Genomic DNA, 27,226 nt, shown 5'->3' with positions numbered 1-27,226 from the left:
GAAAGTTGAAAAGAAAAACATTAAAAAAATAGTATGTTGGATGAGGGTCCTCCATAATTCTATCCTATTTCTCCCCTTCAGCTTCTCTGACAGGGTGCCCTGTTGTTCTGCACTCATTTTCTCTTGATTAGGTATCTTTCTTCCTACTGGATTTAGGCACCATGTAATTGCTAAAGGTCATGGTTCTCATGACCTTACGGAGCAAGCTGACTATTTGATGAGAGGAAAGTCTCTTGTCATTCCATCCATCTCCAGACCTGCTGTTGCCCCATCCTTGCCTTCTTTGGTCCCATCCTTCTCTCATTCTCATGGACTTTACTTTCAGTCCTTCCACTGTCTCTTTTTGCACTATCCACCCCCCCCATCTTCTTTTTATCATACAATTAGGCTCTACTGTCTCCTATTCTTAAAACCAAAACAAAAGCCTTCCCTTGATTGCTGCTCAGCTATTTCCTTTCTTTTTTTCCCTTCATAAGCCAGCTTCTCAGAATTGACACCATATATTGTCTCCCCATCTTTTTCCCCATCTTCCTCTCTCGTTTTACTCATCAGCCTCTTCTGATTTTTCTTGGGAACCAGCCTCAGCCTTGATGATCATATCCCTGCCTGGTCACTTCCTACACTGATGTGTTTCCTTCACAGATCCTATCCTAGCCTGCTCACCCCATTCCTACTCTTGCAGACCCTCTCTAGCCCACATGGAGCCTTTGTAATCGGAAAAGGTGTCCCTTCTTTAATATACTTGTCCCAGAAAGCTGTCATGATAAATATACAAAACAAATCTACGGTATCTACAATGCAAATGGCTCCCTTAAGTCTTGTGCAGTGCACATCCGGCACAACTGTAAGCAGCAGTCCTGCTTTAACGTTCTCCCTCCATTAGAATTGACATCACCTCATCCAAAAAATTTTTGCATGTTTTCTGTTGCCATTGTTGCTGGGAGAGGGTACATCTCAACCTGGTTCAGGGCCATGGCCTTGGACTGTACTCTCCTGTGGCCAGTCTGGGAAAAGATGTTTACATGCCTGCCCACTTAAGTGAGGATATAGTGTGGTACTAACTATAAAGGTGGCCTGGGCCAAAGGGCCAGCCCTGCAACAGGGCCAAGAGGGTTGGAGCTTAGTTTTAGCTATGTCATTGTGTGACTAAATGTAATTTCAACAGCAGTTTCTCATTATTATTTTGAAAAATATTTTTGATAGTATGATCTATTTATTTGCTTTTTACTTTGACAAAAAGTGCTTAGAGTTTATAGTAAATAACAATGTACAAAGCACCAGTAATTTATTTCTTGGGGCTGTTATGTACATATAAAAGCAGTAACACACTCATGAAATGTTTTTGAACTCAAAAAGTTGGAGAAATACTTCTTCCCACAGCTATGGTCTAGGGAGTTTGGCATTTCTTGAAGGCCACCCTCTGAAAATCCCATGTCTGGCTGCAGGATCAGAGACTTCCTAGTCTCTTCTCTCTTTATCACCAAGTCCTTTGCTAGGGGCTCCTCTCACTTTCTTTTTAAATTGAGTTTCCCATTTCTGACCTATGTGACTCCACTATGTCTTGCTTAGAACCGTTTTTGCGGCCTGTTGTTTGATCCTTAACAGGCTCTGGCTGAGGCCTCCAGAGCATTTTTTTAGTTCCTCTTCCCTATCAGAATCCATAGGGAATTTTAAAATTCAGGTGAATACTGTTTTGAAGGTACTGATGGGCCGATAGCATACAAATTCACTCTTGAGAGACTCTGAGAATCCTCTGCCTGTTGCTTTCATTGTGACAAGAAGGTAAGTTTAAACATTTGGGAATGATGATCCCTTGTTCATCCTTCCTGAGTGGCCAAACCTCATTCTCCCTGAGTGGCCAAACCTCATTTAAGTTATAGTATATTAGATCATGGGTAAAGACCTGGGGTGTGGGGTGGCTACAACATTGTGTGTTATATTAGAACACAAGTGCTCACACTTCTTATCATACTCAAGTTCTTTTTTAAAAAAAAAAATGTGGTAAAATAGATATAAAATTTAGCATCTTAACCATTTTAAGCATACAGTTCATAAGTGAAATTGCATTCTTCTAACAGGTGTTTCTCAAATTGGAAAAGCCATGCAATTGTTGCTCTGAGAAGATTTCATCCTGGGTGACTGTCTACACTGTGGTTTTCGACAGGAAAAACCTGGCTCTCAAAGATACTGCCACCTTCCCAAGGTAGAGGAAGCCTGGACGGAAACACCAGGACTATTAGGGTTAGGGTTCTTGGTAGATTTAGCCTTGGAAATCAACAATGCTGCGTGTGATGTGTCTTGATGTCCTCGTTCATCTGCTTTGAGAATGATTGTTTCTCTTTATATATGTTTAATCACATTAAAGGAGGGGTTCACAAAATATGGTTTTCGGATCAGCATCAGCATCATGTGGGAAGCTATTAGAAATGCATATTTTTAGCCTGTTGCCCAGACTTGCTGAATCAGAAACTCTGGGAAGTGGACCATAGGTCTCTGCTTTACAAAACCCTCTAGATGATTCTGATGCACACCAAAGTTTGAGAACACTGGTATATAGGACCTTTCTTAGTTTTGGTGTGGTGATGAATTATTGTCTATCAGGAAATCTTTATTCATCTCTGATGTAAATGATAATTTCTTTTTTTCTCTTTCTAGTTCAAATTTCTAATAACCTTGTCCTGAACCATTCTTAGGGCTGATGCCAAAGAAAGAATTGTTGGAATGACAGGCATTCTACTTCCTGTTGCAGTTCTAATGACTCTATCACCTGGTTTACTTAAGTAAGTTTTACTTACTTAAAACTTTATTGGTTTTCATTTTAATTTAATTTTAAGTTTAAGTTTTTTTAAGTAGACTCCAGGACCAGCATGGAGTCCAATGTAGGGCTTGAACTCACAACCCATAGATCAAGACCGGAGCTGAAATTAAGAGTCAGATGCTCAACCAACTGAGCCACCCAGGCACTTCTACTTAAGAGTTTTTTGAAATGAAGTTTCATCAGTAGATCCAAACATGCTATTTCTGAAGGAGGCTGAATTTTATGCAAGCTTGCAGTACTTCACACAAGCCACTGTGCTGGAACATCCTTTTTCTCCCAAAGGAGCAATTGACTCTGCCATTTAGAAACACTGGATACCCAATGGGCTTTGCTTGTGAACAGACCTGGGAACAACAGTCTCTAATTGCACAGATCTTATATCTGGTTTTGTCCTTGTTCTAAGGCTTTCTCAGATTTTCTTTTTCTTTGGGCAGGGGAATCCAGATCTTTAGAACTTGGATTCTTTTCTCTGGAACCCCAATTTCTTTAGCAAGTCATTCTCTGGAATCAGTACCATGGTAAGGGTTGTTCCCAAATGCCTTGATCAGTGTATCTGTTTGAGAGTAGGTGTAGCTGGGATAACATTGTCATGCTTGGCTCTTTTCTTCAGGGTGACTTTGTTGGTGGTCTTGATTGATTCTGGTCCCTGTCCTCTTCAGAGTCCATATCTACCTCTTCATTTCTGAAACCCAATCCAAATTCCAGACTCCTCCATGTTGATTTATAAAGCAAGTTTTATTTGATAGTATAACACAAGGAAGGTCTTTGGTTGAATGTATTAATAAGAATTTTCAGTTAATCCTCTGTGAAGTTAGTATGACTGTATCTGTCATTTACAGATTTGATCACATTTACAGAACCGTCCTGGGACATTTTGTGAGAGCCGTGGTGTTCAAGAATGTAACTTTTTTTTATTATGAAAATTTCAGGTACATATAAAGTCAGAGATTAATGAATTTGATGTTTTATCCAGTTTTAATAGTTGCTAAGAAAAGGCCAATCTTGTTTCATTGATATACCCACCTACTCCCCCACTCCTTAGGATTTTTTTGAAGCAAATCTCATGTGTCATATTATCTCATCCACAACATATGTCCCTATAATATAAGGACTCTTTAGAAAACATATAACCATGGTACCATAATGACATCTAAATAACTAACAATAATTCCTTAACATCACTAAATATCTAGTCAGTGTTTACCTTCTCCTAAATATAGTATATTTAAATCAGGATCTAAATAAAACTTATATGTAGAGATCAGTTGGTTTGTCTAAGTCTCTTTGGATCTATTAAGTTTCACCCTTCATCTCCTTTTCCCCCTTGTAAAAACAAACAAACAAACAGACAGACAAAATGTGTTGTTGCTGAAGAAGCCAGACTGCGTGTCTGGCAAATTTTCTTAGAGTCTAGAATTTCTTAGCCTCAATGTCTTAATCTTTATAACTCCTCCTTCTTTGGGGCTCTTGTTACTTAAGCATCCTTTCATCTTTTGTCAGCATCTAGTCTGGTAGCCACTGTCCCATAGTCACTGAAGATTTTCCACCTGGGTCATAGACTTACTCTCTATTACATATCTATTCCAGTGTTTTCTCAACTGTGTCCCAGGCACTGTCTTACCACCATCTCGTTGGGGGCACGTGGCCATCCAACTTCCTAACCTCACAGTTTCTTGTCCTCTAACTCCAGTACGCACCATTTCTTCTCTTCCTCAGTCACCCACACCCATGGCCACCCTCAGGATATTGTCATCACTCGGAACTATGCATTAGAAACTAACTCAATGTTGGTTACAACTCTAATGTTCTTTTAGCTACACCTCTAGTCCAGCTACATCTTCTCCCAAAGAAACTTCAAGGTTTTTCCTTTTCTCCCAGTCTAGAAGCCCTTTCTTTCTAGTACTACTTTAGACAACAGTCTCAATTGCATCCCTGTCTCCTCTATTCTTCTACTGCAATCAGCTGTGGCTCAGGCCAACCCCACAACTTCTGTGTTCCTATAGGGAAGGCAGAAAATCCTTCAACAGAGCATCAGTATCTCCCAATATGCTTACTCTTTCTTCAGTTAGTTTTCTCCTTCTCATTTCTCATAGGAACAACCATAGTTTTTCTCCAGAGCCTCCTGAAACTCATCACTAGAATTATCATCAGAGACACCAGGAATTATATATAAAAACTGGAACTGTCTGCAATGCTTCATTCTATTGATAACTTGGGCTGTACTGAAACTTTATACCTCCTTGGTTTCCATGTCACTTTTTTCTCCTAGTGTTCTTTGTGCCCTGATGACTATTCCTTTTCATCCTTTCTTTCTGCCTTTTAAAAGCTGGTGCTCCTCAGGGTTTCATCCTTTGTTCACCTGTCCTCTTATTTTATTACACATTCTTCCTATGTGTCTAAAAACTCGCATGGTTTTAATTCCCAGCTCAATGCTGATGACTCCCCAACTCTCTATTTCTAGCCTATATTTCTCTCTAGTGTTTCCTACCTACATATTAATTGGTCTCTAAACTGCTATCTACTCTCATAACTGGCAGACTCAGTAACATCTTTCTGTGACATGCTTCTCCTTTCACACTTGCTTAGTTGTTGATACAGCTATCCCCTATGGCACCCAAGCAGCTACTGAGAGTCATACCAATTGTCTAGTCTCCAAATTCCTCTCCATCACCTCAACCTACCATCTCTATCCTAATTCAGGGTGCCATAATTTTTTGCAGAGATCAGTCCAACAATCTTCAAACTGGCCTTGGTGACTATGGTTTTGTTCTCTTCAAATGCCTTCTTTCCAAAGGCATTGTTGTTGCGAAGATCTGAAAGGCCCATCAATTCCCTGCTAATGCCCCCACCTGCAACCCCCACATCAGACCACTGTCCTCTCTGGAGAGCACAAATCCTTAACAGCGCATGCTAGGAAAGGATAACCAGGTTCCTGGCTGGTTCTCTAGCCTTTTCTTTCTTCATTTTCTATATAAAACACTATTTTCTATTAATAACACAGAGTCTCTATTTCTTAGAACCTTCTCCCAAACTTGACCATTGTTACTCTCTAAACAAATAAATCGAATCAGTTATGAATCATAACTGGCTGATGAACATTAGCAGAAATAACCATAACATAGTCCTTTAATTAAAAAAAAAGATCCTACCTTCTCTTCTTTACAACATTTGATGAGAATTAGCTTTTGGAAAGAACTTAATACTGGATGCCAAGAATTATGGCTTTTGATCTCTTTTTCTTGTGTCATGAGTTCCTCTTCCGCTTTCATTTTAGAATAGCCTTCCCATTCAGCTGGGTTAATGTAAGTCTCAAAAGATCCTGGAAACACAATTTTAAAAAGATACTTTAATTAGAATTGGTTTGACTTAGAAATTAAATAAATATATTTGGTAATTTAAAAATCTCTACATTTCCTATCTAAATCTAAATACATCTACTATCTAAATCTCTACATTTATTACCTACTATTTATTAAATGTAAATATGTTAATCCCCCCTACCCAACCTAATTAAAAAGAATTTAAAATTGGGTCAGAAAACAAACTCAACAGCAAAACTTACAAAAACCAAAGCTAAAACAAAAAACCACAATAAACAAAGAGGTTAAAAATAAAAGGATGCATAGAGACACACTAATAAAATGTGAGCAAAAAGAAAATTGAAGTGATAAGAGTAACCATGAATAAATTAGAATTCAAGGCAAATGTAATTAAATGGGATGAAATAGGTTAAGTTAATTAAAATACAAACCCCATGATAAAAACAATAAAACAAACCTATATGTGTCAGATAATAGTGAAAGAATACATCAAGCAGTCACTGCTGGAGGTAGAGGAAAAATACAAAACATAGTGGTGGTCAGAAATAATACACAATTATCAGCCTATGACAGATGAAGCAAACTGAAAGCTCTGGAAGATATAATTTGTACAATATAAATAACATATGAATTAATGGACATATATACAACTTTATATCCCAGTAAATAGAATATGTTGCTCCTTCTCCGCCATGGATTACTTATAAGAAATGGGCCTCACATGAGGGTTAAGATCTCAATGAGGCTTAAATTTCAAGCTAGAAAACCACTTTCTCCAGCTGGTCCCTACTGGGATTCTCCTCTGAGTGTCTAGTAATGAGGAAGTGTCAACTAGAGGAAGTGTCAACTAAAGAGGAAGTGTCAGCTAGAAACGTAGTGACAGTTGAGCCTATGGCCCTGGAGGAGTGTGCACTTCTGTGAGACTTCTAGTTTCTATATGGAATACAGACAGTTACATGGTACAAGACCACAGGGCACAGCACATGATCACTGTGGTGGTATTCTGAGGACCAGAGAGTAGAACCATCTCTTCTAAAAAGACTTCTTTTTCTGGAGGTTCTCATTATTTATTGTATAATCTCTAGGATTCTGGCCAATGAGAGAGGATAAGAGAATATATTTTAAATAACCCAATAGGACATGAAGCACTTAGAAACCATTAAAGACAAAAGAATAAGGTAATTAGGAAGCTTTTGAAGGCAAGAATGACATTGGAATTAATTATTAAAGGTCATCTAAGGTCACCTGCAAAGATCTAGAGCTCATTTATAGAACACAAGCCATCCTACCACACATGTACAAACTTTCACAACTGTGCAGGATTTCCAGAATAAACCCTGAAATTTAACAAATGAAAGCAGGAAAATTGTTATGAATAGCTGAAATTTTAGTCCCAACTGACAGGGACAACACCTGGTGCCTTTTGTCTAGATATTATGAGCTGTTTCCAGAATTACTTTGCCTTCTGGCCTCCATCCTGCCCCTCCATCCCTTCTTTCTTTGCCTTTGTGTTTCGGAGGCTCCAGTTAGCTCTTTCTGCTTTGGTTCTGTCCCTAACTGGTCATTTCTAAGTTTCTCCTATTAAGTGGTTTTCTTTTTGTGTTCTACCTCTATTTCTAGCTGCCTTGTTTGACCAGTCCACAACATAGAAACATCATTTTTATTTGATGTATTTATTGAAAAGCATTTCATTTTTTCTAGTCTTTATTTAGAAGTCAAGCAAGTATATTTTGATCCTAGAAATTCTGGTCCATGTAGACTTTAAATCACCACACTTACTGGTTGAATAAATATTCATATTACAAGTATAAGAGTGATCATATTATAAGTATAAGACTAGAACTAGAACACAGAACTTCAAATAAGTATGGGGTAAATAAAAGAAGGCTAGAAAGAAGAAAAAAAAATTAAAGCAAAGACAAAGGCTGCCAAGAAAAAAAATCTCCACAAAATAAAGATGATAGAAGTAAGTCCATACAGATTGGGGCTTCTCAGTCTCGCTACGATGGGCATTTGGGGCCAAGCGCTTATCTGTTCTGGAGGATTGTTCTAGCGTTGCAGGATGTTTAGCCACATCCTTGGTTTCTACCTCTGAGATGCCAGGACTACCACCCCAGTCCAGACACTGCCAAATGTCCCCTGGGAGACAAAAACCTTTACCAGTTGAGAGCCCCTGAAGTGGATCAATAACACTAATAAATACTGAATTAAAACTTTCCTGTTAAAAAACGAGTCTTTAAAGAGAGACTCTTTCACTGTTCAAAACAACAAAATTCCACTAAAGATATACCAAAAACATGCTAATCACACAAAAGAGTTAAAAAAATAAAGAGTATGGAAATACATAGAAGGGGAAAACTAACCAAGAGAATTGTGCTATAATTACATTAATATTAGAAAATATATTTTAAGGCAAAAAAACCTCTTTAAAGAGGAATATTATTTAGTTATTTAAAAAAATTATTTATTTGAATGGGGTAGAGGCAGAGGGAGAAAGAGAGAAAATCTTCAAACAGACCCCACACTAAGCTTGGACCCCAACATGGGGTTTGATCTCATGAATGTTGACAGAGTTGAACGCTTAACCCACTGAGCCAACCAGGTGTACCTGGAGGAATATTATTTAATAAAAAAAGAATGATTTACTGGAAGATAATAATCCTAAGCCTATTTATACTGAATAGCATAGTTTCACAGGATATGATAGGGGAAAATCTTGGAATTTCAAAGAGAAGTTGGCAATCATAGTTGTATACCTTGATACCTCTCTTAGAAACTGACAGATCAAGTATAATAAACATTAATAAAATAAATACCACAATAAGTTTGAGCTAAAGGTCACATATGGGCTCTTCTTTTTAAGAAAACACACATGGAACATTATATGAAGTCTGGAATCTAAATAAATTACGAAGAGAGATGCCTGGGTAGCTCAGTGGGTTAAGCATCTGCCTTCAGCTCAGGTCATGATCTCAGGGTCCTGGGATCAAGTCCTGCATCAGACTTCCTGCTCAGCAGGGAGCCTGCTTCTCCCTCTGCCTATCAGTCCCCCTGCTTGTGCTTGCATACAAGTTCTCTCTCTCTGACAAATAAAACCTTAAAAAAATTACAAAGAATCCATTTCATGCAACCCATGAGTATAATTTCCATAACAATTATGTTATAATTATATTTATAATTTAATTATAAATTATAAACAATAAAAAGAGTTCCCCCAAATCCTAAATGTTTTCAAACTAAAAGTGTACTTTTAGAACTGACAGGGCTACATATTAAAACTTTGCGGTAAAATTAACATTGAATGTTATAATTCAGAGCACTACCTCTGAGGAAGAGGAGAAGGGTCCTGTGATGGAGAGGATTCTGGGAGGCTGGTACTATTCTAGTTTCTGATTTGGGTGGTGGCTCATAAACTGAGATCGAGTTGGACGCTTAACCAGCTGAGCCACACAGATGCCTCAAGTTGTACCTTTTTGATTTGTGCACTTTTCCATATGTATGTAATCCTTCAGTGAAAAGTTAAAAAACAAAACAACAACCAGAAAACCTATGGGATGCAGCTAAGGTAATTCTTTGAAGTAAGTATATCCCCTTAAAATGAAGATAACAGTAAATATAAAATCTTGGAAATTCATGGGCTAAGCATTCAACTCAAGCATTCAATTGGGAAAGCAAGTAGTTCACACTTTCTTAATAATGAAGAAATTTCCTAGTGAAAAATATTGATATAGAAGAAGAGGTTAAGGGAGACATCAAAGTCAGGATTTACAAGCTTGTTTACAATTCCCCACAGCATATCCTTTTTGACATATTACCTATTCGTATAGAAATAGGATGTAACAGTATATATTGTGTGAGTCCTTCAAAAACTCCAAATAATTCTTCTAAGTCACAGCATGCAAACCACATGGCAGGATACAGCCAGGGAACGTCAGGCTTGGGTGGGCGTTCCTATTAGAAGACAGAAAGAAAATGAGTAATAATTCACAAAGACAGCCACAAAATAGGTTTTCTCCTTGTCTCAGTGAAAAAGCAAGCTCCAACAGCATGTTAAAAATAACTATTTGCCTAGGACAAGGAACTAGATAGGGTGAGACGGAAAGGATGTTGAACCAGTTCTACCTGTAGGCCTTTGCTCAGAAGTGCAGCTGGTGAAGGCTTTCCAGGGTGACATTTGCGGAAAGCAGTTCATCTGGTGAAGGGTTAACATTAAATGTGTGAAGCTGACTTCTAGCCTGTGCCCCAACTCATCACTCCAGTCTCTTCCCACCCTCCAGACAGTCTTCTGTGTTTTTTTTCCCATGAAGACTAGCTTCATGGCACTATTCCATGGAGCACTTACATGTAGGTGAACAGTTTTAAAAGAGAGAAACAGCTGGGATCACAGGCTGAAACGAATCCCTTGAAAATTTCCTGAATATTTGGCCGAGGTTCTATACTACATTTTTAAGTAGATTTACTGAGATACAATTCACATACCATGTAGTTCATACATTTAAAGCATACAATCCAATGTCTTTTAGTAAATTCATAGACTGGTACAACCATCAATACAGTGAATTTTAGAACATTTCCTCTCCTCAAAAAAACCCCCAGATATTCTTTAGCTACTATCCTCCTATCTTCCCATGCCCCGAGCATAAACAACTACTAAACTGCTTTCTGTCTCTACAGATGTGTCTATTCTGGAAACATCATATAGATCAAATTTCATAATACATAGTCTTTTGTGACTGCCTGTTTTTGCTTGGTTTAATGTTTTGAAGGTTTACTCACGTTGTGATACGTATCAGTACTTCATTCCTCTTTATGGTTGAATAATATTCTACTGTGATGAGCAGACAACATTTTGTTTATTCACTCATCAGTTGATGGACATTGGGGTTGTTTCCACCTTATTGGTTACTATGAATAATGCTGCTAGGATATTAATGTCCAAATTTTTTGTATGGACATGTTTTCACTCTCGTATTAGGGGTATTACTTTCTAATTGGTCGCCTCTGGTGGCTCCCTCCCCCTTTTGTTTATCTTCTGATATCAGTCCAATGTTCCTACTCCACTTTACCTGCCCACGCGTCTTCTGCCCCTGTAGAGATCCAGACGTGTATAATTCTGATCTTAGGCTGATTTCATGAGTGATCGGAGTTATTTGGTAGGTAATCAGCTCACTTTAGGGTACAGGTTGAAACGGTCCCTCCTCCTACTTCCTCGCCATCTTGTCTCCTTTTTGTGGACATGTTTTCATTTCTCTCTGATACACACCCAGGAGTTGAATTGCTGGGTGATATAGAAATTCTGTATTTTGCTTGAGGAGCTGCCAGACCATTTTCCAAAGTAGCTGCAGCATTGTTTGCTCTAGTCAGCAGTTTATGACAGGACTGATTTCTCCACATCCTCACCAACAGTGGTTATTATCTTTTTGATTCTAGCCATTCTAGTAGGGATGAATGCTATCTCCTTAAGGTTTTATTTGCATTTCCCTGATGAATAATGATGTTGAACATCTTTTCATGTGCTTATGTATATCTTCTTTGGAGAAATATTTATACAGGAGCTTTGTTTATTTTTAAATTGGGTCATTTGTCTTTTTATTGTGGAGTTATAAGGGTTCTTTATATATTCCTGATACAAATCCTTTCTCGGATATGATTTGCAAATATTTTCTCCCATTCTGTGCATTGTCTTTTCATTTTCTTAAGTTTTCTTTAAAACAAAAGCATGCTTATTTTTTATAAAGTCCAATTTATCTATTTTTTTCTTTTGTTGCTCATGCTTTTGGTATCATATCTAAGGATCCATCGTGAAACATGCAATCATGAACACTTCTTCCCATGTGCTCTAACAAGAGCTTTAGCTCTTATATTTAGGCTTTTGATACATTTTAAGTTATATATGGTGTGATATAAGGATCTAGTTTTACTGTTTTGCATTTGGCCCAGCTGGCCCCCACCATTTGTTAAAAAGACTACTGTTCCCAATGAATTGTTTTGGCAATCTTATAAAAAATTGGTTGACTATAGACACATGCTTTTATTTCTAGACTTTCATATTTGATTTCATTTATCCATTTGTCTTTGTGCTAGTATCATACGGTCTTGGTTATTGCTGCTTTGTAGTGAGTTTTGAGATCTGGATCCTTTGCTATTTCACATGAACTTTAAACTCTCTGATTTCTACAAAGAAGTCAGCTGGGATTCTGTTGGGGATTTCACTGAGTCTGTAGACCACTTTGGGCAGTATTGCCATCCTAACAGTACTAAGCCTCTAATCCATGTTTGTGGGATTTTTTTCCCCCACTTATTTAGGTCCTCAAATATCTTTCAACATGTTTTGTAGATTTCAGAGTATGAGTTTGAGCTTCTTTTGTTAAATTTCTTTCTATGTATTTCATTCTTTCTACTGCCATTGTAAATGGATTTTTTCTTAATTGCATTTTCATATTGTCCCTTGCAAGCATCTGTGAGAAATACAAATTAATTTTGTATAATGATCTTGTATACTGCAAACTTGCTGAACTCATTTACTAATTCTAATACTTCAATTATTTTTTAGTAGGTCCCTTAGTATTTTCTATACACAAAGTCTTCTCCTCTGCAAATAGAGATACTTCTTCCTGTCTCATCTGGATGTCTTTTATTTCATTTTCTTGCCTAATTGAGCTAGCAAGGATCTCCAGTGCAATGCTGAAAAGAAATGGTTAGAACAGACATGCTAGTCTTGTTTCTGATCCTACAGAGAATGCACCCAGGCTTTCACCACTAAGTATGTTATTACTGTGGATTTGTGTCCGTGCCCTTTATCTAGGTGAGGGAGTTCTCTTCTATTTATAGTTTGTTGAGTGTCTTTATGATGAAAAGGTGTCGGATTTTGTCAAGTGTTTTTTCTGTGCCTACTACGATGATCATGCAGTTTGCTTTTCTATTCTGTTGATTCTGTTGCTATGTAGCATTAGGATAAAAATGGAAAATACCAGTATTAAGATATTAGTAACTAAATAAAGTAACTAGATAAAAGATACCTTCCAAACATATTTATTAAAAAAATTAGCCAAGAATCATTCCAATTTCCTTGTGATAGAAGAAAAGAAGGTTTAATAAAAAATTTGAGAAGTATCTTAAGATTATTTCTGACTAAGTTTTTTGTTTGATGGCATTTAAAACATATTTTACATTTCTTTTCAAAATATGTGGCTCATGAGAAGTAGCAGGTAGTACTGGAACGCTCATGGGCTTTGGAAGCTCAGGCTTGAATCAGTTTCTGTCATGCGTTAGTTATCTGATTCTGGAAAGTTCTTTAACATCTTCAAGCATCTGCTTGAGAAAACTGTAAATAAGGCTGTTAACAGAATGCTGTGAGAAGGATGATAAAGCCCTGGGAAGAGCCTGGCTGAGTGACCCACTAATAGTCAGCAACAGAGTGAAGTAGGTAGGAGGCAGGCTCTACAGACTGACTTGAGGGTTCCAGCACTGGCTCCAAACCCTATTAAGTATATGAACACGAAAAGTTATTTAATCTCTGTGCCTAATTGTCTATCTGCAGGCTAGAGATAAAATTAGAAACTCACATAAGAAGAATACTGAGAGAGATAAATGAGCTGTTAAACTCTATTAAACACATAGCAAGGGGCACCGGGGTGGCTCAGTGGGTTAAAACCTCATTCTTCTACTCAGGTTATGATCCCAGGGTCCTGGGATTGAGCCCCACATAGGGCTCTCTACTCAGTGGGGAGCCTGCTTCCTCCTCTCTCTCTCTCTCTTTCTGCCTACTTGTGATCTGTCCATCAAATAGATAAATAAAAATTTTTTTTTAAAGATTTTATTTATTTATTCGACAGAGAGAGATCACAGTAGACAGAGAGGCAGGCAGAGAGAGAGAGAGAGGGAAGCAGGCTCCCTGCTGAGCAGAGAGCCCGATGCGGGACTCGATCCCAGGACCCCGAGATCATGACCTGAGCTGTAGGCAGCGGCTTAACCCACTGAGCCACCCAGGCGCCGCGATAAATAAAAATTTTTTTAAAAATTAAAACACATAGCAAGCTCTTTGAAGTGTGAATTGTGATTATGAAGTTAAGATTGCTTTAAGCAAGGATTAATAGAATATGCACGTGTGCGAGATGGGTGGGGATTGGGAAGAAAAGATGTCTGGTGGAGAGGTCCTGTCTGGGCTTGTCCTGGGAACATAGGGCACTGAGAGTTAAATAAAAAAGGCATGAAGTCCAACCTCTCAGTGATATGCAGAGGCTCAAATAGTGGCGTCTGCAGAGACCGAAGACGGGGCTCAAGATGGGCATCTAGAGTCGGGCTAAGCTGGAACTGTAGGTAAGAGTTGGGGGGTGCTGTTGCTCACTTCTGTGGGCTACCCAATTTGTGGTGTGTGGGTGAGGTAGACTAGTTTAAGCGGCTGGGGCAAGTTCGACAAAAGGATGAACACAAAGAAGGAAACTGCAGGAGAGCTCATATTGCAGTATTCGTGAAGGCGGCAGTTCAGTCATATTAGTTCCTGTGCTTTATAATGAAAGATGTGTCCAGGCAAGAGGGAGTCATGATCTCCCAAACAGTATTGCCAAGTCTGTGAATTACAACATTGATTGAATTTTAACTCTTCATGTTTCTAAGATGGTCAACTTTTCAAAACATGCTCACATCTACTAGCCCATTGGTTACTCCCGACATCCCTTTTGTATAGATGAGGACAGTGCTGCCTAAAGAGGCTACATTTACTAACCTTGCCCAGCTACTGGAGATAGAGCTAAGTGACAGCCTGGCCCCTGGGCCCCAGAGCCTGCCCCCCTGGGCCACATAGCCAAACGTATCACCTTCAGCCACTGTAGACCACTGGTAGGTGCTTGTGGGCCCTATCTAGAATAACATTTACAATCCAAACATGAGATGGGTACCTTTTCTAATCCTGCAGAACCCCGGAGAAAGAAATTCCATTCAGCATCAGTTAAGTTTTCTTGCTGACGCATGATCTCAACACAGAGCATAAAGCTATAGATGAGCTTATGTTGTTCAAAAAGTCCTCTTGAAACATTGACATAAGCAGTTAGAAGAGTTTGTTCCAGCAGTATTTCCAAGCGCTGCTGCAGATCATCTGTCTTTAGAGAAGTTTCAATTGTTGTATTGAACAACTGTGGGAAAGAGAGCACTATCAATGTCTCTGACTTAATTCAATTTCTGTGGAGGAAAAAAAAAAAAAAAATCCCTGCTCCTCACTCCTTCGCTTCCAGGCCCTGGAAGTGGGTAAATAGCAGCACAGGAGAGGACTACTGTACTATGGAAATGTCTAGAATTCATCCCCAGATTGATAAGTGATATTTATTTTCTGCTTTCCCTTTCCTCTCCCCATTTTTCAGAAATGAACCACTGCTGAACTCTTGACAGTATTCAGAAAGTATCATCTTGATGTGAGGCAGAACGCAGGAAAATAGAGGGGAGCTGGCACCACCGGTTTTTTCATATCCTTAACTTGGATTTGATAATCATTTTGGGGTGAGAGACATAAGGGCAAGGTAAGGTCATATGCTTTTCTTTGCTCTCCCCCAAGATCATTGTTAGGTTGTGGGACCAACGTGTTAGAATTTTCTCCACAATTTAAGGGAAAGCCCTTGTTAATTCTCCCCAAAGTTGGGTTGACAAAGGGAAATGGAGGTGTTTTTTAACACACTTAGAAGAAAAGAGGATTGAGCTTTCTTTAAAAACCTAACAAGAAGCAAAGGAGTTCAAAATCCTGTGAAGATGTGATGCTTAGTGCTAAAATAAAGCATGGCGAACCTTGACACCACTGGTAGCTGAGAGAAACCTTGTAGTGAACAGAGCGTGCTACTGGGGGTGCTTGGTAAATTCTGCTGTATAAGGGGTGATGCAAACTCGCTGTCTCCCCTGGAAATCTTCAGGTAAATTGACACTGCTTGCTGAAGCTTTGTGACATTGCATTTGCTCTTGGGAGAGATGGGCTGCTGCCACAAAGGGGAGGTGAAAGTATCCAACTCACAAGAAATCGGATGAGATTCAACAGTGAATATGAGATGAAGAAGAGAGACTGTGCAAAAACCAAGTCTCACTGTAATATGTGGGGAGTGGGAAGGAACCAAGGACAGGAGAGCAGGGCATGTACAATTTGTCTAAAAATAGTTGGGGAGGTGTGGTGAGGGGTTGGGATAGCCTATTGTATAGAAAGTTCTGGGGGATAAAAGATGCAGAAACCAATTTGCTTAAGGTCAATGCTGTCAGAGACTTGAGATACAGCACAGAAAAATCTAACTGTGGAAAGGAAGTTGGGTTATGGTAGAGATGGTATAAACAAACAGCATGGAACTGTGACTCTTAAAAGGAAAAAAGAAAGGCAGGCAAGAAGGAAAACCAACAAGCTAGTTAGCCAAGGAAGCCAAAAGAAAATCTTTCTTTTCTTCCTCTGTAGTTTTCTGTGCTTACTGGACACCTGAGTGTGGAGAACACATGGCAGATGGAGGCGCTCTTGGACAGGTAATTCCGAACTCCTAGGGGGTCTTACTTGCTAACTGTCTAAGGCAAAAGTAACTCAATGGGGTTTAAAGGGAAACCAAAGAAATAAAGTTCACTGACAAAACAACACACTTACCTGTTTAAAGTATTTTAACGAATACTGGTACATAGGATCTATTTCTGAGAGGCTCGCAATAACAAAGTACATGACGGAGCCTTGAGTGGCTACTGGGCGGTACTTCTCACGAGCGACATTGATCATCATCTCAGTGGACTCGGCTTCCTTTAGTCTGACTTTAATGGCACCAGAAGTGATCTGAATAAAAGATATGAAAACAAGTTCTTAAGGATCCCTTTAGAAAGAAGAAAAATTGTAGGAGTTTTGGAGTATATCCAATTAGGTCTAGGAAAGAAATCAGGATACAGTGAATTAGCGATTATCATAATGAGGAGGTCCCCAGATAGAACAACTGAATCTCAGGACTCCATGACCTTCTGTCTGAGTGACACCTCTTTCCTTCCAGAACGTGGAATAGGCAGATAGGAACAGGTGACACAAGAAGCCCTAACAAACAGGAACAGCACTTCCCTGAGACTTGACTCTGAGTGACTTCTGGAAGGGAAGCACTAACACAGCACTCCCAGTTGCTCCCTGATGTCCCCGTGAGCAGTGCTCACATGATATAGGGTTCGCATAACGGAAGAAGGTATGAAGCGAGAAGGGGCATCCACAAAACCGCCCCAAAGAGGAGAGTGGAGAGAGGGTGCAGGAAGTGGTATCACGTTCTACTCTGGAGTAACAAGGAAGACTAAGATGCTCTTTCTTTCCCTACTGTTCCCAGGTGTAGACAAAGGGCAACCTGGGGATAGGGTTTGTTTGTGAAGGGTTGTGACTGTTGTTGGAGATAGTTGCAAGGTCTTTGCTGTTCTTTTGGTTTTCTGTTTTCGGTTAGTGGTTCTGGGGAGCCTTTTGGCCAATGGGCTTTCTAAGGTTCCCTTCTCTGGCTCCCTTGTCTCTCTATATTGCTGCCTGTCTGTCCTCTTCTCCCAACCCCCATTTCTTTCAGCTAGATATTCCTGGGTTGGGAGTTTGTTTCTAGAAAATCAAAGGGTCTAGGGCAGGGGCCATGAAAAATCACTGTGGGCACTGCTGTTCGGTATTGGCTCTATTGAAAGGAGAGCTCAAAGGGGGTCTGAACAAGCTTTCTGTCTAGACCCCACTGCCCAATAGAAACATAATGTGAGCCACATATATAATTCTATCTTTTCTCAGTTTATTGAAAGTAAACAAGTGAAATTAATTTCAACAATAATTTTATTCAGCCCAATAGAATCCAATATATGTTTTTTATATTAGCATATAATCCATTTAAAAATTACTGAGATTTTTAAGTTTTTTTTTGGATTAAATCTTTGAAATCTGGTGTGCATTTTACACTAACAACACATCTTAATTCAGGCTTGTGGCTAAGTTGTGGCTAGGGGCTAAGTTCTAGACTGTCAACCCCTGTCCTCCAAGAGAGGGAAGAGGGGGACTCAGAGATTTTTTCCAGGAAATCAAAGGCTCAAACTCTCTGTATTGACCACATAAAAGCCTAAGGGAACAAAAGAGGGTAGAGTTGAGTGGAAGACCTTAGTCTCAATACTGGACTCAACTAAAGCATTTACATATGAGTAGGAAAAAGGAAGTTGATATGGGAGTAGTTGGACCAACGAGACCCACCTGCAAATAATTCTTTATTCTTTGGAGGACCCCAGTCCCTGATAATGAAGAATCCAGGGCTAAAGAGAAAACAAAGTGGACTACTTTCTTCTTTTTGCCAGAGAACACTATACTATATATCTCAGTTGAGCTTAGTAACTACTTACAGATATTATGCCCAAGAGACTTGAGACCTCAGCAATGATTAGGGAATATGACATATATTTTAAAATGAGGGCACCTGTCAGGCTTAGTCAGGGGAGCATGTGGCTCTTGATTTTAGGGTTGTGGGTTCAAGCCCCATGTTAGGGGTAGAGATAATTTAAAAAATAAAATGAGGGTTCTGGGTGTTTAAGGGAGTACAAAGTATAGGCAGGAAGTGGCAGGAAATACAGGCCAGGAATAATCAGTCCTATTACCACCTATTAGAAAGGATATCTTTTTTTTTTTTTTTTTAAGATTTTATTTATTTGTCAGAGAGAGAGAGGGAGAGAGAGCAAGCACAGGCAGTCAGAATGGCAGGCAGAGGCAGAGGGAGAAGCAGGCTCCCTGCCAAGCAAGGAGCCCAATGTGGGACTCCATCCCAGGATGCTGGGATCATGACCTGAGCCAAAGGCAGCTGCTTAACCAACTGAGCCACCCAGGCGTCCCAGAAAGAATATCTTTAAGGCCACTACCTGCAGACACCGAAACCCGCTTACAGAGAAAGAAGGCAGTCAGAACACATGTATCTATCTTATGCCCTGCTGACATCATGATACAATTATAGTAAAGGGATTTTTAAAAACAGTGCAAACCCACAAAGATAGGAAGAGTGGAAGAGGAAATATCAATAAAATTTTGAGAACTGGAAAGCAGAGAGTAGAGTGGTAATGACTTAGCAGATCCAGGAAAATAGATTCCAAAGCTGGCAAAGGAGAAAGCCAAAAGTGACCCAATGTGTAAAGTAGAATCCTCTTCAAAGGCTTAAGAATTAGTGGCATCCCACTGGAAGTGGGAAGGGCCTAAAATAATAATTGGTTTATAGACTCCCAAGTCATCTCCCCACCAGTCAGGGGATGTCCTTTCCCCACCCTGACTGAAAAACTTAAGTTCCATCCCTGGGGAAATTAAAAGAGAGGATTTTTTTGATGGAAGGAAGACAGGGACAGTTGAGGAACGGGTACCATAATGAAAACAAAGAGATTAGGTAAATGTATGCACAATGGGTGCTGACACCCTAGCTCTTCTCCTGTCCTCAGCCCCCTAAGATACTTGCACCCAGATCTTCATACTTCCAGGCAATGTAAACACTGGATGTTTAACTGTATTCAGGATATGAGTACAGTGGCAGGCTAGGGGATGGAAAGAGGGTGTGTGTGTTTGTGTGTATGTATGTATGTGAGTGATAAAAGTATAGACAACAGTGAATGTATAAAAGAAAAACTCAGAAAGTAGCAATATGAGTCTCTGATTTAGAGAAAAGATGTCAAACCCCAAATAATCAAAACAAAAAAGATGAACATAGTTGTTTTTATGGAGGGAGTCATTAGTGGTAGTGGTGGTGGTGGTGGGCAGAGAGAAGGCAGGGAATGCTATAGCAAACTTGTACAAATATTTCATTCCTTAAGTGATTTGCATGTAAAGCTTTGTTTGTTTGTTTAGAGAGCATGAGCAAGAGAAGCAGAGGGAGAGCGAGAGAGAATCTGAAGCAGACTCTGTGCTAAGTGTGGAGCCCAGAGTGGGGCTCCCACGACCCTGAGATCATGACTTCAGATGAAACCAAGAGTCGGACGCTTAACCAACTGCGCCACCCAGGTGCCCCATATGTAAAGTTTTGATAAAATATAATAATAATAAATGAGCTAACCATCAACTTCCAGAAGCTAAAAACCAAGGAAGAATGAATGGAAAGAGGATAAAGAGACTGACAAACAAGTGGAGAGAGAAAAGAAATGGGAGACCCAGAATTATTGTTTAAATGCTGAGATCTCAAGAACTGTAGGCTATAAAGAAGTATCATTTTTGATGTCAATGAAAGGTAACCTTCTGTACTCCATATAAAGAGGTGTGTTTTTTTGTTTTTGTTTTTAGTAAATTACTTTCTGTTTCTCATGAATGGATGAAAATCATTTTCTAGGCTGTATTCCCAGTATACTTTTAAAATTGTTTGAATGAGAAACAATTTAGTACAAGATTATATGTTTAACTTTATTGTACTATCGTTGACATTTTTACTGAGCACCAGTTATGTACAAGGCACCATGGTTAGCCCTTGGTGGAGGTATCTCAAGCGGAGCTAGTCACAGACTCAACACCGAATTGAACTAACATGAGGCTAACATGAGATTTAAGACATGGGATTGGATAATGGTGACATAAGGTAAACAATGTCAAGGGTTGTAAGAGGGTCAGGTAAGTTGCTACAGGTGTTCCAAGGAGGAGATTAATTCCAGCTGGGCATACCAAGGAGGCTTCCTGAAGGAGGTGATATTAATATGACTATAACTGCTTTTCCTTTCAACTTGTATCCTGTCCCAGTTCTTTACATTACATGCTTGATTTAAAAAATGTAGTCAATGAGGCGCCTGGGTGAATCGGTGGGTTAAAACCTCTGTCTTCGGCTCAGGTGATGATCCCAGAGTCCTGGGATTGAGCCCCGCATCGGGCTCTCTGCTCCACGCGGATCCTGCTTCCTCCCGTCTCTCTCTCTCTGGCTGCCTCTCTGCCTACCTGTGATCTCTGTCTGTTGAATAAATAAATAAAATCTTAAAAAAATTGCAGACAAGACAAGAGGAGCAGTTGTCTACAATTTACCTCCTCTTCCCTGTGGGGTGAAAAGTCCTGCCAGATGGGCTCACTCTTGAGCTACCCAGGCAGCCCAGGTGTGGCCACTATTCTTGCTGTAAAAGACTTTGTAGGACCCTCAAAAGAGACATTTGTAACTTCTGAAGCAACACACTTTCTATAAATACTAAAAATATTTTACTTGCCTTTGAATCCTGGAGCGTGTCAATAAGTTCTTCATTGTCCAGAATATTTCCTTCAGATGTAAAGAGCATTCTCAGGATTTTCTCCTCGATAGTTTTCAGCTGGTTTTTGTCAGCATTGATCCTCACAATGAGCTTGATTCTTTGTTCTTCCAACTCGGGTTTTTCGAGTCGTACCACATCACTGGAACCAAAGTTTGAATACTTAAAATTATGGCTTTATCAGTGCCCTGAAGTTGCTTCTATTTTTCTTTGCTGCTCAGCTGAGTACTAATGTCACTAGCCAAGACCTAATGCATAAGGCCCCTCTTTTGCTGGGTTTGCACGGTGGCTATTCACTGAATGACATGTTAGTTGTGATTCTTTACCTTGTATTTAAAAACTGACACCCTACCACAGTCCCCATGGCTTCTGCTCATCTTCTCTTCAGAAAGCCTGCTCAGTGCTTGATCTTCCGAATCACTCAATTTTTGTTTCTAATGCTTGCTTGTGCCAGGCTGAAAATGGTGCCTGGCACTTTTTATGGGAGATCCATGAAGCGATTCTTGCCTGGGTCTAATAAAGGGCCCTTACCAGCTCCACCCCTGTCTAAACATGTGAACTTAGATCTCCCTTCGCTTGTGCTTTCCCAATTTGCTCCCAGCCCTATGTTTGCAGGAACTAATCTTTATTAAGCATCACTCTGTGCCAGGCACCCCTCTCAGAGTTTTATGTATATTTTCTTGGAATTCTCTGAATGCTCCTGTGAGGTGGGCACAGCAGCTGAGGGAACAGACCCTAGTGGGTCACCTCCTGAGCTCATGTGGCTCTGAGAGGCAGAGCTGGGCTGGCACCTGGCTTCGCTGATTCCAGGGCACGTGCTTTACCCACTCGTTCATTTGTTATGTACAAACCGAGTTCAGAAACTTTAAAAGTTATTATATGAACACCATTTACATCTCAAGTCCCTTTGTTTAAATAATTTTTCCAGAAGAGAGGAGTATAAACTAGAACCCAGAGATTCTGTACTCTACACCGGAGGCTCAACATTCTCACTTCCCGGGCACTTGTCGGTGTCCGCACAGTCTAACATGCTCACATGCAACTAAGCGGAACTCTTCATGGGAGCACACTGGTATGAAACAGTTCAGCCATGTCCTTAGAACATGTCTGTAAAATGTGCTGAAATACCCTTTGTCTGGAAAGAAGTTAGCTTAGCAAAAGTTAAGCAAGTTAGCAGCTGCAAAAATAGACTCCTAAAATAAACAAGGAAAACCAGACTTAAACGCAGTGATAATAGGAATAAATCAGGATGATCTTGACCCAATTTTGACTTGACTCAATGAACCTGACAACTTATTTTGAACATGGGTCTAAATAATCTTTTCCTTCAGCATTAATGTATTTATACACACACACACACACACACACACACACACACACACACACACACATATATCTACTCACACATATAATGAGTTTTTAACCATGTAATTGTTATTACTTCAATAAATCCTTAAAATTTATTTTATCTCATAAGCCTCTTGGCTAATTCTGATAATTACCATCGACAATTCATAATCTCATTTTTGGGAAGTAGAGATTTAATCACAGAGTGTGCTGAAGGAGAGTATTTAATTTTTGAGGTGGACAAATGTAGGTCAATTAAATACACCAAGAAAACATCTGGAGACAAGTAAAACAGGAAAGCTATATTTGGGAGCTTTTCTCACATCTCAAGGAACCACAGGACGACAGACTTCATTCACTTGCCCAAGACTGGAACCCCAGTGAAGGGGAAGAGGCAGGGCCGGGCTGAAGGCCTGGCCCAAATCATGGTTGAGAATTAAGGGTATATCCTGGATGTCCTTGAGAAGACTGTGAGCAAGTCTGGCAGCTAGAGAAGTGAGAAGAGATGAGGAACCTGGTCATTTACTTGCTGTCACCTTTATGACTGAGGACTCATGAGTGGTGCTTTCACACATTAAAATGTTTTCTTTGCGCAACGATGTGGTTGGAACTAGAGGGCATTATGCTGAGCGAAATAAGTCCATTAGAGAAAGACAATTATCATATGATCTTTCTGATATGAGGAATTTGAGAGGTTGGTGGGGGTTGTAGGGGGTAGGGAAGGAAAAAATGAAACAAGATGGGATCAGGAGGGTTACAAACTATAAGAGACTCTTAATCTCACAAAATAAACTAAGGGTTGCTGGGGGGTGGGGGGATACGGTGAGGGTGGTTGGGTTATGGATATTGGGGAGGGTATGTGCTATGATGAGTGCTGTGAAATGTGTAAGCCTGATGATTCACAGACCTGTACCTGGGGCAAATAATACATTATATGTTAATAAAAATAATTTAAAAAATGCTTTCATTGTCATAATTGCTAAACAAAATATTAGGAAACTTTGCTTGCTCCTCCTTTCCCCCTTTTTTACCTTAAGAGTTGATCTTCTAGACCTGATTTGGTTACGGTGAAATTGATAATGGTAACTTTAATGCACACCTGAAAGAAAACCATAGAGTTACATAAAAATGCTTAAGTTCAGATGGGTAAAATAAGAAGTGCTTTCTTTAGTAGAACAGGGCCCATTATTACCCAGCTGGATGTCCCTCAGGTCTAGTTGTGAACAAACCCCCACCCCCACCATCCTCACTGTGTCTTATGGTATCCTAATGTGATTTTCCCTGCAGTACAAGTGACACCCCTGTCCCTCACAGGCCATAGGTATAGATCCTACATGGTGCTTTAAGGAAAGGTGAGCGAGCAGAGGGTTAGAAAGATTGGGTTCTGATTCCAGGTACACCCTTTAGTGCATGTTGGACAAGACATTCCTGCTGTACTTCAGTTCCTGAGATTTAAAAATTGGGATGGTAATGGTTATAACCACAGGGTATTTGTGAAGACCAAATGAGGTACCAATATCACTCAGTTAGAGTGACATGTACATCGTTTGTCCTAGTTGAAAAGAAGTGATGACTGATAATAAATAGGGCTTTATATATAGTGTCACTGTAATATTTTTATGAAAAAAGGTTGCTATAGTATTCTGACATTACTTGAATAAGTTAACAGTAAAAAAAAGTGTTTGAACATCCCATATTTTACACGTTATTCTTATTTAATCTTCACAACAAATCCCTGAAGTCGGCTTTATCTCCACTTTTTGGTTAACTGACTTGAGGATCCAGGACAAGGAATAAGTAAGCCGCAGTCACAGAGCTGGTGCTGGGTAAGGTGTGCGATGCTCCCTCCCGAAATATGCATAAGTGAGAGGGTTGTAAGTCGTCGGTGCATTGGTCACTTTTCTAAACTTCACCATGGATCTTGGGATGTGAGCTCTGGCAGTGTCTATGAAAATTATACCCCTCAAGGCTGACCTGGGCTTTAGCGGCATTTTCCTCCTCTTATTCCAGAAGTGTGCCCGCTTCATCTAACTTGAGCACAGTTAGTGAAGACAGGCAGCTTTCAGAAAATCAGCAACTCAACGGAAAGTGACACCATTTGGAATGGTATATGCAAGGATTTTATTTGGGGGGGATGGGAGGAGAGGTGATGGAGTAAGTTCTGATTTGTGAAGTTCCTTCCCTCGGTGCATGGGCCTTGTTGGAGAAGGGGAGACCCGCCACGCTGGGAAGACCTGTGGAGCATGCAGCTGGGCCTAGAGCTGTGGCAGCACCGAGGGACTGGGGGGGATGAGCGACCTCCTGGGACCCCGAGCAAGAAGGGAGAAAGGAGACCCAGCGGCCTTCATTTCCATTGCAACTGCCTTGGGCTCTGCAGCACAAGAGTAGTTCTTTCGATCCAGCTCAGGGACAGTGCAGAAGTAAGGTTCACAGAGATCCCCTCAAGGTCTAAGGGCATGCGGGAGGACAAGATGCCCCCTCCTCCAGAACGCTTAGTACAGGCACACTGAATGTGTGAGTCATGATTCTCCAATGGTGCCAGTCACCAGAGTTTTCAAGCCAGCAACTTCTTTATTTGGGGCTGCAGGCCATGGGCATTTGCAAATGTTAATACTGGCATGTCTGCCTCTCCCCTACAGACTTTCCCTGAAGCCCTGTTTCACTTACGGGCCACAGCAAGAGGGGCATAAATGGCCTTGAGCTGCAGGAGGGAGAAGAATGAGAAGGGAGAGCTGCTCTGGGTCATGCAAACAGCTGTGGGCTGGGAGGGAGATGGAGAGAGCCCTGAGGAGGTGCTAAGGGTAGAGAATAAGGCAGCGCCTACGGACTGGGTTGGGAGGGACTCAAGTCTGACTGAATGGCAAGCACAAGGGCAACTGCGATCGATATCAGGATGCAGCAGAGAAGCAAGAGTGGAGGACAGTGGAAGGAACGGGGGTGGCAGAGCAGAGGGGCAAGAGGGATGGGGGAGAGCGCCCACCAAACGTCAGAGACCCACACACGTTAATAGTCCACTTGGGCTGGGAAGTCCAGACCAGCAGCTCATACCTCGGGCAGGTAGTGTGGGTTTGGCAATTTGGTTGTCATATAGAACCTGAAGTTTTTGTCATAGTCAATGTCTGAGTCTCCAAGGTGAATGAGCAGCCGTCCACCACTTACGAACGTCTGCTTCAGGAGAATGGGCTCTAGAGCTGGATCCAAGGTTTCTTTAAGCTTGAAAGTTAAAATAGAATTAAAAAAAAAAAAAGCCATTAAAATTGATGGCATCAATTTCTCTAGATTTCTTAGGTCTCCAAATTTACTTTGAATGAACAATTTTCTGGGGATCTCATAGGTATTTCTCTCCCTGTGCACTCACTTCCTCTCACGGTGTATATTTTCCAATGGTTATCTTATCGGTTGTCTAAGAAAATAAGATCACATGAAGGCAATACAGATGTTTAGACGAATTGTACATATCATTCATGCGCATGAGAAAGAATCTGAGAAAGGAGGGTCTCCGCAGGTGGCCCTTCAACAGGACCCAGACAATCTGTTTACTCTCCTGGCTGTTCTAAGACAAGGGATGACAGTCTGCAGGCCAAATCCTGCCCTCCCTGGGCCTGTGTTTGTATGGCTCTTAAGCTGAAAACTATTTTTCACCCTGTTAAAGGGTTGTAAAAACGGAACCTTAATTCCAAACCAAAACAAAGAAGAATACTTGCTTGACTAATACTTGTACAGGGACTGTATGTGACCTAAAAAAAACTTAAGTATCTGGCTCTTTACAGAAAGTTTGTGGAAATTGGAAGGGGAGGTGAATCATGAGAGACTATGGACTCTAAAAAACAATCTGAGGGGTTTGAAGTGGCGGGGGTGTGGGAGGTTGGGGTACCAGGTGGTGGGTATTATAGAGGGCACCGATTGCATGGAGCACTGGGTGTGGTGAAAAAATAATGAATACTGCTTTTCTGAAAATAAATATATTAATTTTTTTTTTTAAAAAAAAGAAAGTTTGTGGAAATAACGATAGTTATTTTCTTTCCCTCAAAGCGAATTTGATCGTTGGCAATAACTTGGGTATGTAAATACTGCTGCTGGACCTCATGAAAAAAAATCCTTATGTCAGCACGGGTGTGATGGGGGATGGCTCAGGATCTGTCAAAATTTTATTGTAATCCATAGTTAACAAACCTATTTCATACCGTGACATGATACTGAAGAATATAAGTTGTTCTCTTAAAAGTTCATGAGATAAAATTTCCATTCCCACCTATGATACCATTTTTGTGCTCTTAAAAATCTATTCTATTTCATTAAAAAATGCTGGTTGAGATGGACTAACTCCATTACACACCCATGAATGGGTGGAGACAAAGTTGGAAAAATACCACTTTACAAAGGTAAAAAGCAGCTAGGTGCATGTTAATGATTGACTCCAAGTCACAGAAAGCAGGACAGGCCTGGTCAGAGAATATCCTTCTCTGGCTGGCGTGCTGACCAGGGCCCATCTCTGGCTCCCACAGGCACTCAGCTACAGTTACAAGGCCTACCGACCAGGGGCAGAACGTCATAGAAAGTCGTT

At 40.3% G+C, this 27,226-nt stretch overlaps 1 protein-coding gene and 1 long non-coding RNA gene across 5 annotated transcripts in view; one reads left to right on the top strand and one right to left on the bottom strand.

The window, feature by feature from the left end:
• DNAH6 (dynein axonemal heavy chain 6) overlaps positions 1 to 27,226 on the bottom strand; it is a 228,579-nt gene that overhangs the window by 54,813 nt on the left and 146,540 nt on the right. For all 3 annotated transcript variants that reach the window (XM_032352623.1, XM_032352621.1, XM_032352622.1), the window contains 7 exons: positions 25,711 to 25,875; positions 23,694 to 23,761; positions 21,277 to 21,457; positions 16,739 to 16,918; positions 15,036 to 15,269; positions 9,954 to 10,089; positions 5,968 to 6,137 (listed from right to left, as the gene is read on the bottom strand). In XM_032352623.1, coding sequence (XP_032208514.1) covers positions 5,968 to 6,137; positions 9,954 to 10,089; positions 15,036 to 15,269; positions 16,739 to 16,918; positions 21,277 to 21,457; positions 23,694 to 23,761; positions 25,711 to 25,875 — 1,134 coding nt within the window. The remainder of the gene's footprint in view (positions 1 to 5,967; positions 6,138 to 9,953; positions 10,090 to 15,035; positions 15,270 to 16,738; positions 16,919 to 21,276; positions 21,458 to 23,693; positions 23,762 to 25,710; positions 25,876 to 27,226) is intronic.
• On the top strand, positions 15,488 to 17,987 carry LOC116595840. Of its 2 annotated transcripts, none has more exons than XR_004287885.1 (3): positions 15,488 to 15,650; positions 16,559 to 16,623; positions 17,127 to 17,987. It is a non-coding gene; the product is annotated as an uncharacterized LOC116595840 (long non-coding RNA). The 2 variants fall into 2 exon arrangements; XR_004287884.1 differs by having other exon boundaries at positions 15,488 to 15,976.

Source organism: Mustela erminea, chromosome 7 (genome assembly GCF_009829155.1).
Source record: "Mustela erminea isolate mMusErm1 chromosome 7, mMusErm1.Pri, whole genome shotgun sequence".
Classification (NCBI taxonomy): domain Eukaryota; kingdom Metazoa; phylum Chordata; class Mammalia; order Carnivora; family Mustelidae; genus Mustela; species Mustela erminea.
Note: the sequence above shows the minus strand (reverse complement) of the source record. Positions and strands in the feature narration are given on the sequence as shown.